The sequence below is a fragment of the Ascaphus truei genome, chromosome 19, assembly GCF_040206685.1.
Source record: "Ascaphus truei isolate aAscTru1 chromosome 19, aAscTru1.hap1, whole genome shotgun sequence".
Classification (NCBI taxonomy): domain Eukaryota; kingdom Metazoa; phylum Chordata; class Amphibia; order Anura; family Ascaphidae; genus Ascaphus; species Ascaphus truei.
The window spans coordinates 10,369,678-10,385,675 of NC_134501.1; the positions used below are offsets into that span (position 1 = coordinate 10,369,678).

A 15,998-nucleotide genomic window follows, 5' to 3' on the forward strand; every position below is an offset into this window, starting at 1 on the left:
CCACAAGGGACACATGCTGAGAGTGGCAGCCACAGGACACACACAAGCTGAGAGTGACAGCCACAGGACACACACAAGCTGAGAGTGACAGCCACAGGACACACACAAGCTGAGAGTGACAGCCACAGGGGACAAGCTGAAAGTGACAGCCACAGGACACACACAAGCTGAAAGTGACAGCCACAAGGGACACATGCTGAGAGTGGCAGCCACAGGACACACGCAAGCTGAGAGTGACAGCCACAGGACACACGCAAGCTGAGAGTGACAGCCACAGGACACACGCAAGCTGAGAGTGACAGCCACAGGACACACGCAAGCTGAGAGTGACAGCCACTGGACACACGCAAGCTGAGAGTGACAGCCACAGGACACACGCAAGCTGAGAGTGACAGCCACAGGACACACGCAAGCTGAGAGTGACAGCCACAGGGGACAAGCTGAAAGTGACAGCCACAGGACACACACAAGCTGAAAGTGACAGCCACAAGGGACACATGCTGAGAGTGGCAGCCACAGGACACACACAAGCTGAGAGTGGCAGCCACAGGACACACGCAAGCTGAGAATGACAGCCACAGGACACACGCAAGCTGAGAGTGACAGCCACAGGGGACAAGCTGAAAGTGACAGCCACAGGACACACACAAGCTGAAAGTGACAGCCACAAGGGACACATGCTGAGAGTGGCAGCCACAGGACACACGCAAGCTGAGAGTGACAGCCACAGGACACACGCAAGCTGAGAGTGGCAGCCACAGGACACACACAGGCTGAGTGACAGCCACAGGACACACACAGGCTGAAAGTGACAGCCACATGACACACAGGCTGAAAGTGATAGCCACATGACACACAGGCTGAAAGTGACAGCCACATGACACACAGGCTGAAAGTGACAGCCACATGACGCACACAGGCTGAAAGTGACAGCCACAGGACACACACAGGCTGAAAGTGACAGCCACATGACACACACAGGCTGAAAGTGAAAGCCACAGGACACACACAGGCTGAAAGTGACAGCCACAGGCTGAAAGTGACAGCCACAGGACACACGCAAGCTGAGAGTGACAGCCACAGGACACACACAGGCTGAAAGTGACAGCCACAGGACACACACATGCTGAAAGTGACAGCCACATGACACACACAGGCTGAAAGTGACAGCCACAGGACACACAAGCCAAGACTGACCTTTGGACACCAAAAGGGTTTTTTTTAAAAAAGTGTCAGTCACGAATTAACCCATTAACTCCGTGTGTACTGCGCCAGGAGATACCGCAGTGCAGTACAAAAGTGGTGAGAGAATCACACGACGTACGACATATTGTTTACACTACAAATATAACAGTATGTGTAATTATCGGTATGTGTAATTATCGGTATGTGTCATTATCGGTATGTGTACGCAGGCCAGGAAAAGGTTGTGAAACCCCTTAGGATTGTCCCATATTTCATAATATTTTTGAATATATTAATGTTATTAGATCTTAATGTCAGCCCTAATAACAGGTAAAGACAACCAAGTGAAACAAACGACACAAAGTGGTGAGCGGGGTCAGCCCCGGGGAAGGGGGGGGTGAGGGGGAGGGTCCGGCGTGCTCCTGAGCTCCCCCGCAGCCGGCAGCTCCCAGCACATCGGGATTTTATTACTAGAAATTCACAAACAACCAGAGAAAGGTTAAACAAGAGACCTCACCCACAGCAGAGCCGTGTATACTGCGTGTGCAGAGCCGGGTATACTGCGTGTGCAGAGCCGGGTATACTGCGTGTGCAGAGCCGGGTATACTGTGTATGGGCGTGTGTAGAGCCGTTAGAGCCGTGTATACTCTGCGCAGACACGTGTATAGTGTGTGCGCAGAGCCACGTATACTGTGTGCAGAGCCGTGTATACTGTGTGGGTGTACGCAGAGCTGTATACTGTGTATGCAGAGCCGTGTATAATGTGTGTGCAGAGCCGTGTATGTGTGGGCGTGTGCAGAGCTGTGTATACTGTGTGTGCAGAGCCATGCATATTGCATGTGCAGAGCAGCGTGTACATGTGACGTGCATATAAATGGGTATAAAGATGTGCCAAAGTGTTTGTAGATCTCGGCCTATGTGAGCTAATAGGTGAGGTGGCTCAGTCGGCAGCCGAGCCTCTGATCGAGCCACCTGTGCTGAAGCTGGGATATCCTAAAAACCTGACCTGTTGAGGGTGGTCTTGAGGACTGGAGTTTGACCCCCCCCCCCCCCCAGAGGTTCCAGAAGAACCTTTTTAAATCCATGAAACACCGCTCTGCCTTCACTCGCGTGAGACTCGGAATAAAGTATTCGTACCGACTCACGAACACCTGTATATTCACAGATATCGGTTACGGCCCGGCCCACAGCGCCGGACTTCAATACTGGGATTTTCTATCTTGCGGCTCCAGCCTGCAAACCATCCCAAAGTTTCCCAAACCCCGGGAGGCCGCCCCAAGCCCCCCCCCCCAACCCGGGAAATCACAGATAGGATATGAACCTTCCTTTCCTCAGGATGCGCACGGGAGAGAATCCCATCCTGTTTACCAAAAGGGACTCCAGGCCCGTCCCACCGCAACTGGTCAAACCGTGGTCCGTGCAGACGCCCACGTCAATCTTTCCCTAAACTGCCCCTTCTTGCCGGGAATTAAAAGTATTTATGATCAAATAGAAAAAAATGGGATAGTGATCCCACAGCCAGTGCTGCTTGCACAATTGAATGTAGAATCCTTATTTTAACGGAGGGTATATAACCCACCAGACAAAAAATAGCACATCAGAAAAGAATCGTTCTAAAAGGAAAGCGGACCAGTATGCAAGCTAGGGGGAGGGGGGGGGGGTGATGACTGAGGTATAACCAGGAGTCGCCAACCGCCCCAATAAAGAGCAACCCGGCTCACACCAAAGTAACCCCTAACCCCACTACCCCCACGATACCTGCTGAGACCGCGGGTCAGTGCGCTCCAGCAATGAATTCACAGCTCAAAGCGAAGACGGAGTGATTTGTCTGCAAGTCGAGGCGTGCGTCCGGCTGCGGAAGATCGCGTAGAGAATCAGAAAAGCGGTTGCGCAGCAACAAAAGTTCCAAGCGCGGCTAATAGAAAAGGCCCGTTTTTTCAATGAAAAACCCGGACAAAAACTTTACGTCACCAAGCGCACTCCGACGCGTTTCATCCCGTTTGGGACTCTGTCAAAGAGTTGTAACTTTCTTTGACAAAGTCCCGAACGGGATGAAATGCGTCGGAGTGCGCTTGGTGATGCAAAATTTTTGTCCGTTTTTTTTAACGAAAACGAGCCTTTTCTATTAGTTGCGTTTGGAACTTTTTTGCTGCGCAACCGCTTTTTTGATTCACTCTAATTATGATTCAAAGCAGAACATGCGCTCCTTTTAATCTCTAACCTTTAACCCCTGATGTTTTTCACAGCGCAGCAGCCCGATTTTCCAGAGCGGACAATGAGAGAAGAGAGAATTTCATCAGATGTGCAGAAAACAAATCGTCATCTAAGTTTCCTTTACATAGTTACCTAGTTGGTTTTTCTTCAAAAAAAAATGTGTTCCTGGTTATAACGCGGTCTCATTCTGTGGCCCCCGAGCACCACGTTATAACGGGATTCAGCTATATCTATCACCGTGGCCAATATTATACACGATACGTGGCCCCCTGCAGACGCACTTACCAGAACGCCCTCCTACTGTCTCTGTGCGTTCTTCCTACCAAACAATTCGATTGTAAGCTCTTCGGAGCAGGGGCTCCTTTTCCGAAATGTTACTTTTATGTGTGAAGCACTTATTCCCATGACCTGTTTGTATTATTTGTTATTTATGTGATTGTCACGCGTATCACTACTGTGAAGCGCTGTGTACATTAATGGCGATATATAAATAAAGACATACATGACCCGGTGTCGTTTGGACTGCCATTGGGATGAATAGTTATTTTGAAAGCTCCTTGTATTGTTCCCGAATATATTTGTATCAAGTTATCATATCGTCGTTGTAGAGGTAAAACTCATTAAGTGCATTTTTGGCAAAAACGCACTAAATGCCCTTCCTGACTTGACATTTCGGTTGAAAAACTAATTAAAGACCTAATTAGCAGAACTTGTCATATCAAAATACCTTCCCTTTTAAATACAGAATTTGTCCTGTCAAAAAGAACATTTAATCGCCTTTTCCTCGGTACTCAAAAGAATGTAATTAATGACTTTTACATCTACAACGGCAATATCCCCTTAGGCTGCGCTTATAGTGCCGGCGACGCCGCGGCAAAACAAATGTATTGCCGTCGTCGCGTGCGCTTATAGTAAGCGCGACGGGAGCAACGCTGGCGGCGCAAATTCTTGAAGCCGATCAAATTTCATTTTTCAGAGGCTGTCGCCACATGTGACAGCCTCTGAACCAATCAAAGAACTGGTCGCCCGCGACGTCGCCGGAAAGCGAAATACAACTTTCGCTAGCGGCGACGGCAAAAGGTGGTCATCCGTCGCGTTGCGCGCACTATAAGCGCGGCCTTAAGATGCCTCTTTTGTAATGTAAACAAAGCTAAATTAGCTAGCCTCATCATGTCATATTTTCCATCTCCTTTATTAATTTGGTGGCTCTTCTCTGCACCTTTTCCAATTCCATATCTTTTCTATGGAGTGGTGCTTAAAACTGTACTCCATATTCAAAGTGTGGTCTTACGAAGGATTTATACAGAGGAATAATTATGCTTCCCTTCCATCCATACCCCGTTTTTAATGCAAGATAATATCTTGTTTGCCTTTGCAGCTACAGCCTGACATTGGGCACTATTGCTAAGCCTACGGTCTACAAGCACTCCTAAATCCTTCTCCATCAAGGAGTCTCCTAATTTTGCCCCATTTCATTTGTACGTTTCCTGTTTATTCTTGCTTCCCACATGCATAACCTTACATTTATCTGTATTAAACCTCATCTGCCATTTACCTGCCCACGTTTCCAGTCTCTCCAAGTCCTTCTGGAGAGAAATTACATCCTGCTCTGATTCTACTACCGTACACAATTTAGCGTCATCAGCAAAGATGGAGACTTTGCTCTCGATCCCAACCTCAAGGCAATTAATAAACAAGTTAAAAATCAGGGGTCCCAGTACCGATCGCCGAGGTACTCCACTCACAACTTTAGCCCAACCTGAAAAGGTTCCATTTATGACAACTCTCTGTTTATCCTTCAACCAGTTTTCAATCCAGATGCAAATATTTTCACCCAGTCCAATTTCTTTTATTTTGTAACCTCTTGCGTGGCATCGTATCAAAAGCCTTTGCAAAATCTAAGGCGACCACATCAACTGCATTACTTGTCCAAAAATAAACAAAAAGTTTGATACTCAAACTTAATGCGATATAAGATTTTATTGTCTTTGCGGTGATTCAGGTGCTGTTCCGTATTTCTGCGATTCATCGGACGTTTTACCCCAAAGCTCATACAAAAAAAGAAAGTCTCCGGAACTGTACAGGGAGAAACGTCTCTTTAACCTCCTCACTGCCGGGCTCCGCCTCACTGGCTGCGCCAGTAGTTACGGAACGGGATGTTTAGGCGCCGAATTAGAGTTCCTTCCAAACACAGAATCAGCCAGCTCAACACACCGCACTGGTGACCCAACTCCTCCAGTGCCACAGCGGAGAAGATGTGAGATCACAGACGTAAGGACGAGGAGACACCGAATGTCAGACACACCGCAGTGTCGCTGATCTGCTGCGCAGGGGTCTCAGGCAAAGGGGACAGGGTGAGGGGCTTAGGTTCCAAACTTCTTCTGTTTGATGGGAGGTGGGAGCTGAGCCTGTATGTCACCCAGAGGTCTCTCCACCAGCACCAGCTCCCCCCCATCCAGCAAGTCCATGAAGAGTAGCGGCTGCACGGGGGGGTGAAGAGATAGTCAGGAGGAGCGCGTGTGAGGGAGAGTCAGGAAGGAGCGCATGTTTGTGTATTTGGGGGGGGGGGGGGGGAGAGAGGGAGAGTCAGGGAGGAGCACCTGTGTGTAGGTGGGGGGGGGGGAGAGGGAGAGTCAGGGAGGAGCACCTGTGTGTATGTGGGGGGGGAGGGAGTCAGGGAGGAGCACCTGTGTGTAGGTGGGGGGGGGGGGGAGAGAGGGAGAGTCAGGGAGGAGCACCTGTGTGTAGGTGGGGGGGGGAGAGGGAGAGTCAGGGAGGAGCACCTGTGTGTAGGTGGGGGGGGGGGGAGGGAGTCAGGGAGGAGCACCTGTGTGTAGGTGGGGGGGGGGGAGAGAGGGAGAGTCAGGGAGGAGCACCTGTGTGTAGGTGGGGGGGGAGAGGGAGAGTCAGGGAGGAGCACCTGTGTGTAGGTGGGGGGGGGGGGGGGAGAGGGAGAGTCAGGGAGGAGCACCTGTGTGTAGGTGGGGGGGGGGAGAGGGAGTCAGGGAGGAGCACCTGTGTGTAGGTGGGGGGGGGGGGGAAGAGTCAGGGAGGAGCACCTGTGTGTATGTGGGGGGGGAGGGGGGGAAAGAGAGGGAGAGAGAGAGACAGGGAGGAAGAGAGCGTTAGGAAGGAGTGCGTGTGTATGAGAGATCGCGCCAGGGAGAAGAACGCATGAATGCATGTGGGGGGCAGAGTGTCGGGGAGGAGCGCATATGTAGGGGGGGCGCAGAGTGTTAATGAGATGAGGAGAGAAAGAATAGGGGGGGGGATGGGGAGAATGAGCGGGGTGGGGGTGATGGAGTACCAAGGAGCAGAGCACGTACAGCGCCCACCCCTTCTCACCTGGTACTTCTTGGTGATCTTGAAGCTGTGTGCCTGGCTCCTCCGTGCGCTCTCAGACAGCTGTCTCAGCATCTTCTGGTTAAGCAGCGGAGTCTCATCACCTGGCAGGGGCTGAGCAGAGGCACAATGTACACACACACACAGTGTTACACCCTCCCTCAGACACACAATGTATACACACACCCAGCACGTCACACAATATGGACACAGCATCTCACACACACCCCGACACAATGTTATACAGAGTGCTAGCTCTGCAGGCGAGGCATTCCCAGCACAGAGTACATGGGCAGAGCCACCTGATAATGTGCACAGAGAGAGGGTGGCTGAGACGCGGCTGTGCTAGGGGAGGAAAGGGGGGGGGGAGACTGGCACTGAGGCTGCCCGCGGACTCACCAGAGTCTTGTCCAGAACACAGAACATGAAGGTGTCGTGCAGAAGGATGTCCTCAGGCCTCAAGGGGTTAAAGGTGATGCCAGTGATGGGCGTGTCTCGTTCCAGCCAATCACGGTGCAGCCCCTGGTTCTGCACCTTGCGGCTCCAGTCTGTGTACTGTCTGCGAGCAATGTTGAATTCCAACAGCTGGGGGGAGAATGGGAAGGGGGGGGGGGGAGAATGGGAAGGGGGGGGGGGGCAGAATGGGAAGGGGGGGGCAGAATGGGAAGGGGGGGGGAGACGGGAGAAGCAGGAGGGAAGGGGGGGGGGGGGTGAGAAACAGATGCACAGATCACCCCCAAGCAAGACTCACAACACCCCCCCATATCTCCACTCAATCCCCCCCAGGGTCTCACCTGCTGGTCTGCGTGAGCGATCACCAGGTTATTGCTGGACGGGTTGATGCTGATCGCAGTGGGAGGGGAGTTATACCGAGGAACAGAACACTCAAACTGGGAGAGATACATGATGGGGGGGGAGGGGGGGAGGAGAAAGAGACACACAAGAGGGGGAGAGAGACACAAGGGGGGAGAGACACAAGGGGGGAGAGACACAAGGGGGGAGAGAGACACAAGGGGGGAGAGAGACACAAGGGGGGAGAGAGACACAAGGGGGGAGAGAGACACACGAGAGGGTCAGGGGGAAGAGAGAGACACGAGGGGGAGGGCAAAAGAAAGAAATAGAAGTTGAGTTATTTAAATCATTTGGACACAAAACAGGGAGGAACAGTCTGAGCCCCAGCTGCCTGTCACCATATTGTCTGAGGGTCTACAGTCCACAGAGTCCTTCTGTTTATATCAATGTGTCACCATGCAGGGGAGGGACAGAAAAATGTCACCCCGTCACACCTCACCTTCAGCTTCTCCACGTTGTACACTTCGATCTGAGAGCTGGGCGAAGCTGCCGCCAGGAGACGCCCATCTGCACTCGCGGCCATGAGATGTACCCCGTCCCGAGACCCTGAGGGACAGAACCGGACACTCCGACACTGACCCACAATCGCCAGCATCTCCCACCCCGCAAATCCCCAGCGGTGGCATTCTCCCCCCCCCCCTTCTTCCCACAAACCCTCACGGCGCCCGCCCCTGTACCTGTGTGGGGCTCCAGGGTGTGGCTGTGCCGGCAGGCGCCCTCGGAGAGCTCCAGGACGTGCACACACCCTCCCTGTGACCCAACGTAGAGTCGCGAGGAGTCGGGAGAGAACAGCAGCTGCAGGACTGCAGACGGCAGCGGGGGGAGCCTGGGAACCTGTGGGGGAGACAAGCCTGCTCATACCAGTGGTCCCTGCAGCGCCCACACTGCAGGGGGAGGCGCGGGCGTCACAGAGGGGGAGGCGCGGGCGTCACAGAGGGGGAGGCGCGGGCGCCACAGAGGGGGAGGCGCGGGCGTCACAGAGGGGGAGGCGCGGGCGTCACAGAGGGGGAGGCGCGGGCGTCACAGAGGGGGAGGCGCGGGCGTCACAGAGGGGGAGGCACATGCGTCACAGAGGGGGAGGCGCAGGCGTCACAGAGGGGGAGGCGCGGGCGTCACAAAGGGGGAGGCACGGGCGTCACAGAGGGGGAGGCGCGGGCGTCACAGAGGGGGAGGCGCGGGCGTCACAGAGGGGGAGGCGCGGGCTTTAGAGAGGGGGTTAAATTGCCCCCCCCCCCATATTCTGCCTAAAACGCGAGTGTCTGGTTTTAAAAAAAAAATGTGTGTGCTAAGCACACGTGTTATAAGTGAATCTTCTGTGTGTTTCTCAAAAGTGTTTCATGCCATAAATATCACAAACATGGAAGTACAATTTGATTGATAAAATACAGTGAAGTTTGATTGTGAAGGCGCGTGTTCGGCACATTGTGTGTGTGTGTGTGTGTGTGTGTGTGTGTGTGTGTGTGTGTGTGTGTGTGTGTGTGTGTGTGTGTGTGTGTGTGTGTGTATATATATATATATATATGTATGCGTGTGTACATTTGATGTTTCTGTATATATGATTTCATTGCTTTCCCCCCTCCATTAAAATTGATGGAATATTTGATTTCCCCCCTTCATACGGACATTACGCTGCCTGGGAACAGGGCGCCTTTTATTGACGGTTTAAATGTAGGAATTATAATAATGTATTTCTGTGCGCGGGCGTTAGGTTATATTTTGTAGGTTTATTGATGACGTTACTACAACGCGGGATGCTGCCCGGACGGAGTGGTTTGGTGGGGGACGCCGCACAAATCCGTTCTATGTCAGGGTTTGGCGCAGTGATGTAATTTACGTCCACCGCATCTGGTCTGAGACACCGCACTTGGGGGGAGGGGGGATTGGGGGTGTAAGATTTCCCCCACTCTGGCCACTATATAAAGAGCTTTAAGGGGTCGTGAACTTCAGGCCACGTCCGATTAAGGGGTTTGTACCCCGGAACGTCACAAGTGCCTCATTCCCACGGGGAAGGCTGCTACTCTGTCTTAATATATTCCCATTAGAATGAACATATATTATGTGTATTCACAATGCTGCTCTGTGTGTTACAATTTAGAATTACTTCTGTCTGATATATTAAATATCCATTTAACCCACTAAACACACGTCGGTCATTAGCTCCCTTTAGTACGCTCCTTTAAAAAGATAACATGCCTGTTGCCCCCTCTCCCGGGAGGTGCCCCCCGCCGACTCACCCTGCTGATGCTCAGACCGTCCCCCTGGTAGTGCAGCCGGTGCAGGAAGAGACGGGAGGAGGTGGCGTAGGAAACCCAGGACCCGCAGCGGGAGAGGCGACTGCAGCGGATACTCTCAGAGCCCTGCACACAGACAGCGTGGGTCAGGGAGCTGCCCCACCCCGGCCTAATACCCCCAGCCAGGACAATGAGAGCTGCCCCACCCCGGCCTAATACCCCCAGCCAGGACAATGAGAGCTGCCCCCGGCCTAATACCCCCAGCCAGGACAATGAGAGCTGCCCCACCCCGGCCTAATACCCCCAGCCAGGACAATGAGAGCTGCCCCACCCCGGCCTAATACCCCCAGCCAGGACAATGAGAGCTGCCCCCGGCCTAATACCCCCAGCCAGGACAATGAGAGCAGGCAGAGCCCTGCACAGAGACAGCGTGGGTCAGGGAGCTGCCCCCGGCCTAATACCCCCAGCCAGGACAATGAGAGCTGCCCCACCCCGTCCTAATACCCCCAGCCAGGACAATGAAAGCTGCCCCACCCCGTCCTAATACCCCCAGCCAGGACAATGAGAGCTGCCCCACCCCGTCCTAATACCCCCAGCCAGGACAATGAGAGCTGCCCCCGTCCTAATACCCCCAGCCAGGACAATGACAGCAGGTCAGAGCTGCCCCCCTCCTAATATCCCAATATCCCACCCAGGGCAATGACAGAGGGTCAGAGAGCTGCACCCCATCCTAATACCCCCAGCCAGGACAATGACAGCGAGTCACAGATCTACCGCCCCTCCTAATACCCCCAGCCAGGACAATGAGAGCTGCCCCCGTCCTAATACCCCCAGCCAGGACAATGAGAGCTGCCCCCCCCATCCTAATAGCCCCAGCCAGGACAATGACAGCAGGTCAGAGCTGCCCCCCCTCCTAATATCCCAATACCCCACCCAGTGCAATGACAGAGGGTCAGTGAGCCGCCCCTGTCCTTTCCTGATGTTCACCACTCTCGGAGCAGAATAACGGGAGCAGGTCAGCGTCTCAGGCTCCTTCACTTCCAGGAGATGAAGAACCCCCCTCCCACCCCCCAAAGCAGATCATACACCCCCCCCCCCCACCCCCCCCCCCGAGCCTCTCACCTTTCTCTTCAGCTGCAGGAGCAGCTCCTGTCTCTGTGTCACCGGGAGGAGGTCACCGTCTGTCCCTGTAACTGAAACCCGCAAACTCACAAGGCAGCCAGGTCTCACCCCATTCACAGCCCCCACCCCCTAACCTCACCCTGCATCTCTCACCCTATTAACAGCCCCCCCCCCCCCCAACCCCACCCTGCGTCTCTCACCCTATTAACAGCCCCCCCTAACCCCACCCTGCGTCTCACCTTATTCACAGCCCCCCTGTAACCTCACCCCCTGCGTCTCACCTTATTCACAGCCCCCCTGTAACCTCACCCCCTGCGTCTCACCCCATTCATCCACCCTTTCAAGCTCATGTCCCCATCACGTCTCTCGCCTTCGCCCCCCTCGCCCCGTTTAACCCATTCACGCCCTCTCTCCCCCCCCCCTTACCCGACTCCTCGCTCCTCCCCAGTCGCCACAGCTCCAGGTGTTCAGGGAACTGGAAGAGAAGCAGCCGGGCTGCCTGGGCACAGGACACCAGGTGGCGCTGTGGAGAGACACGGCAGGGTCACCCGCTGCACCTGAACAGGTGACTGACAGACAGACGGGGACCCGCAGCCACAAGACGGCACAGAGCCCCCCGTCCCTGCCGAGAGCCAGCAGCACCTGGCAGACGCACGGCCCCCGGCAGGGAGGTCAGCAGACAGACTTCCACCACGGCAGGAATCCGGCATCGGCGGATTCGAAAACAAAAATGGGGCAACTCCACTCCTCAAGAGCTACCAACTGGTCAGTTTTTTCAGGATATCCCTGCTTCAGCACAGGTGGTGCAGTCGAAGACGAAGTCACTGATTGAGCCACCTGTGCTGAAGCAGGGATATCCTGAAAAAAAACTAACCAGTTGGTAGCTCTTCAGGACTGGAGTTGGCCACCAGTGGTGTAGGCTGTACACAAGGGTCAGTACCACTACTTTCTACAGCCAAACATACACTGGTTAATCGCTCGTTGTGCCCCTACTCGCCGATGTCTCCTTCCCACTCCGGCCGTCTCTTCGGACACACCTACGAAGCTCTGTAGGCTCCCAAACCCCCTCACATCCCACCTGAGAAATTCCCGTCTCTGGTCCCCGTCCCCTCCTCCATCACTCGCCCGCTTGGCCAAGAACCAGAACCACCCTCCCCCTATCTTTAACTCTCAACCCCCCTCCCCCCCCCCCCCCCGGCTGTAATATTCCCCCACGTCCCTATATTGTGTCAGCGCCGCCTGTATCCCGTGTGGATACATATGTATACATTACAGGGAGAGAGGAACCCCCAACAGAAGAGATGCTGATGGACCCCACCCCGGGTCAGATGGTGACTCACGTGTGGATAGCAGATTCTCCGCAGGGGCGGCCTCGTAGGACTTCGCTTCGATATTCTCCATCAGGGGACGGACTACAAGTTGACCATCAACACCTGGGGGGGGGGGGGGAGAAGAGGGTCTTTAGCATGGAGTAAGGGAAAGCTCATGGTCAGAGGTCGCAGGTCAGCACAAACCTCCGGAAATGAGTGCGGTGCTGCTGTGTGCCACGGCCCGGACGTCGTGGGTGTGGTGGCGGAACGGTTTGGTGCACACCCACCGACGTTCCTCCTCGCCCGCCCCGCACCGCCAGGAGCTGGAACTGGAAGATGACACCCTCGCCCGTTCCCACCACCAGGCTGTCCTCTGTCTGCGGGAGGTGAGAGAGCAGAGTGACCACAAACTCCGGCCCCTCACCGCACGGACCCCCCACCAGCTGCAGCAACCCGTCGGCCCAAGCACATTTTCGGCACAATCCTGTTCGAGCTTCCGCAGGGATGCTGACCTTCCTTCTGTCATGCTGCATCCACAAAATATCCTCATCTTCAAGACAGACTCCATTTAATACAACCACGAGTAATTAGTAGGGTTGCCAGGTTTCCAGTATTAAATTAGACTGTCCTGAACTTCGACACTGTCAAGTAAAACAGAGATAATACTGGACCTCTCTGGACATAGTGACCTGACCAACCTGGGGGGCGGGGGGCACAGGATCTCCCTGAGCAGGGGGAGAGAGGGTTGTTACTGGGGGGCTGGGCTGCTTCCTCCATCCTGATTGACTGCATTACCCAGCAACAGCCAATCAGGTGGTGGTAGGAGCCTGGGGCCAAGGAGAGGAGGAAACAGAATGGAGCAGAGGTGTATGTGTGTCGAACGCGTCGCACCTTTCACCGTTGTGTCCCGTATTTTTGGAGAAACCACCTGGCACCCCTAGCAATAAGGGGATCTCCCAGAGATTCACATCCTTTGCTAACCACGGTTGCTAATGGGATTTAAAGAACGTGACACTATTTACACCTCACGGGGCTGAATTTTTTTTTCTACATTCTGCGCGTCGCTGCGTAACGCTGCGTTCCCATGGGGTGGGCAGTTTGTTTTTATACAGGGGTGTTAACACGTTACCTGTGACACAGCGAGGGACAGGATGTCACAGCTGGCCACCGTGTGCGTGCGGATCAGCGTCCCCCGCTCCAGGTCCCAGAACTGCAGCTTCCCCGTGGAGTCCACGCTGACAATGTCACCGCAGGTCAGCACGGCCACGCTCCACACCACGCACTCGCGCTTCTTCCCCCCAGCCGCTGGCCGCCGGTCCAGCCTGAGAACATGCAGCAGGCGACCTGCGGGAGAGGTGGGCAGTCAGCACCCCGAGATAGACCCCACTGAGCAGCGCAGGGACAATGCTGGAATATACTCCTATACAGTGTCAGTCAGAGGAGCGACGCTTCCAGACGGTACAGCCACGGGCACAGTAACCGAGCTTTCTAGTAGCCCAGAAATTAAATGCCGTCCCCTCACTGCTCACACCCACCTGATGAAACACTGAACACTCTGATCACATTAGTGGAGCCGGTCACAATGTGAGAACCCGAGGGATGCCAGGAGAGGCAGATAATCCGACCTGGAGGAGGAGGAGAGATGTGCCAACGTTACGACTCATTCCAACCCACAGTGGCCACTACGCAACAGCGTTATAATTTCCCAGTGGCTGCAAAGTGCTTCAGCGGCAGACGCCGAGCTCAGCCGCCCGTCACCTTTCTGACGATCCAAGGTCCTCTCAAACACGATCCGATCGGGAGTGACGCTGAACAGCTTGACAGAGCCGTCTTCACAGCTCACCTGCAGGCCAGAGAAGGACACGTCCCCTGAGACAGGACACAGACAGTGCTGGCCGCACAGATCTCAGGAGCAGCTGTGATACTTACTGCAAGGTGAGAGCCGCTGGTGTTAGCCGAGATACTCCAGAGGGGCCCCCCGAATCCATCCAGGGTGTACCTGACGCACAGCTTGTCCAGGTCGTACTCTACAATCTCTCCGTTCAGGCCGGCGGTAAAGAGCCGGTCCCCGGCTGCCCAGCAGATCGACTCTGTGGCTCTCCGCTCATCTCCGGGGATGACCTGCACAGCACAGAACATCCCTTACACGTGGATACAAAGTGTCCATGATAACAGGAAAATTAGTTACGATGTATCCGCAGCCACGACGCAGCACTGCCGGACAGCTCGGAACACAGATACGTCCTGGCTGTGTCACACCGGTGACAGCTGACTTGTAAGCCGTCGTCATGAGGTAACTAGAACCTGGAATGCTAGTGACCCATGTTCCACCTGTGAAATAAGCACCCGGGCGGCGAGCAGCTGGCTCACCCTCCACGGGTCCCCCCTCCTGAGACAGGGTGTCATCGTCACTATACCTTTTCTGGTAGTAGTTAGCGGAGAAGTTGTACACCTCCACGGAGCCATCGTTGCGAGCGACGGCGAGCCTGTCTGACTGCGCACTGTATGCCACGCAGCGCACACCGGACGGAACGTAGTCGAAGAAACGCACACGGTGAACCTTAAACTCCCCCATGTCTGGAAACAGATACACCGCATATATACATTTCGGACACAGATATATACACACATAGATATACATGCGGGGGAGACATATAAACACATACACACACAAGTGTGAGATGTATGTATGTCTTTAATACACATAACGGGAAGTGCTTCAGACATAAAAGTAACATTTAGGAAAAGGAGTCCCTGCTCCAAAGAGCTTACAATCTAACTGGTAGGTAGGAAGAACGTACAGTGACAGTAGGAGGGCTTTCTGGTAAGTGCGTCTGCAAGGGGCCATGGTTAATATATGAGTTGTATAGTATCAGCCATGGAGCTACCCATATGCATCCTTAAGCAAGTGTTTTTTAAGGTGGATAGAGAGGGTGCTAGTCGGGTACTGAGGGGAAGGGCATTCCAGAGGTGTGGGGCAGTCAGTGAAAAAGGTTTAAGGTGGTAGAGGGCTTTAGATACAAAGGGGTAGAGAGAAGACATCCTTGCGCAGAACGCAAGAGTCGGGATGGTGTATAGTGAGAAATTAGGGCTGAGGTGTAAGGAGGGGCAGAAGAGTGTAAAGCTTTAAAAGTGAGGAGGAGAATTGAGTGTGTGTGTGTGTGTACACACACACACACACACACACACACACACACACACACACACACACACACACACACACGAGATATATACATAAACAAATGAGGGCGGATATATACATGCACATATATACACACATACTGTACATACACACGCACATACATGAGGGATATATATATATACACACAGATATACTGTACATACATGAGTGCGAGATATATACACAGATATATATATACACATACACGCACATAGATACACATACATACATGAGGGAGAGGTATATACACAGATATCTATTATACATAGATACACATACATGAGGGAGAGGTATATACACAGATATCTATTATACATAAATACACATATACATGAGGGAGAGGTGTATACACAGATATCTATTATACATAGATACACATACATGAGGGGTGATATATACAGACAGATCAGAGCGGGGGTGGGGGTTAGACAGACTATATATAGATATATGCCGAGAGATTTCTCCCCCATATCTGTGTGTCCTTCACTCACCGCTCTGCAGGAGTTGGGTAACCCCCAGTCTCTCTCCTCACGCTGCCTTCCAACCCCCCACGTGTGCTCC

The 15,998-nt window shown here is 53.6% G+C and overlaps 1 protein-coding gene across 1 annotated transcript; it reads right to left on the reverse strand.

Annotated features, from left to right (window-relative positions):
* Nucleotides 1-4,980: 4,980 nt before the first annotated feature.
* UTP4 (UTP4 small subunit processome component) lies at nucleotides 4,981-14,448 on the reverse strand. The gene is given in 17 exon segments (XM_075576493.1): nucleotides 4,981-5,879; nucleotides 6,745-6,855; nucleotides 7,141-7,326; nucleotides 7,536-7,631; nucleotides 8,033-8,139; nucleotides 8,271-8,427; nucleotides 9,828-9,950; nucleotides 10,947-11,011; nucleotides 11,373-11,469; nucleotides 12,287-12,310; nucleotides 12,312-12,379; nucleotides 12,461-12,563; nucleotides 12,565-12,633; nucleotides 13,386-13,600; nucleotides 13,792-13,881; nucleotides 14,015-14,099; nucleotides 14,186-14,448. Coding segments are annotated over 17 exon segments (1,923 nt in total). The 5' UTR covers nucleotides 14,396-14,448; the 3' UTR covers nucleotides 4,981-5,762.
* Nucleotides 14,449-15,998: the final 1,550 nt, after the last annotated feature.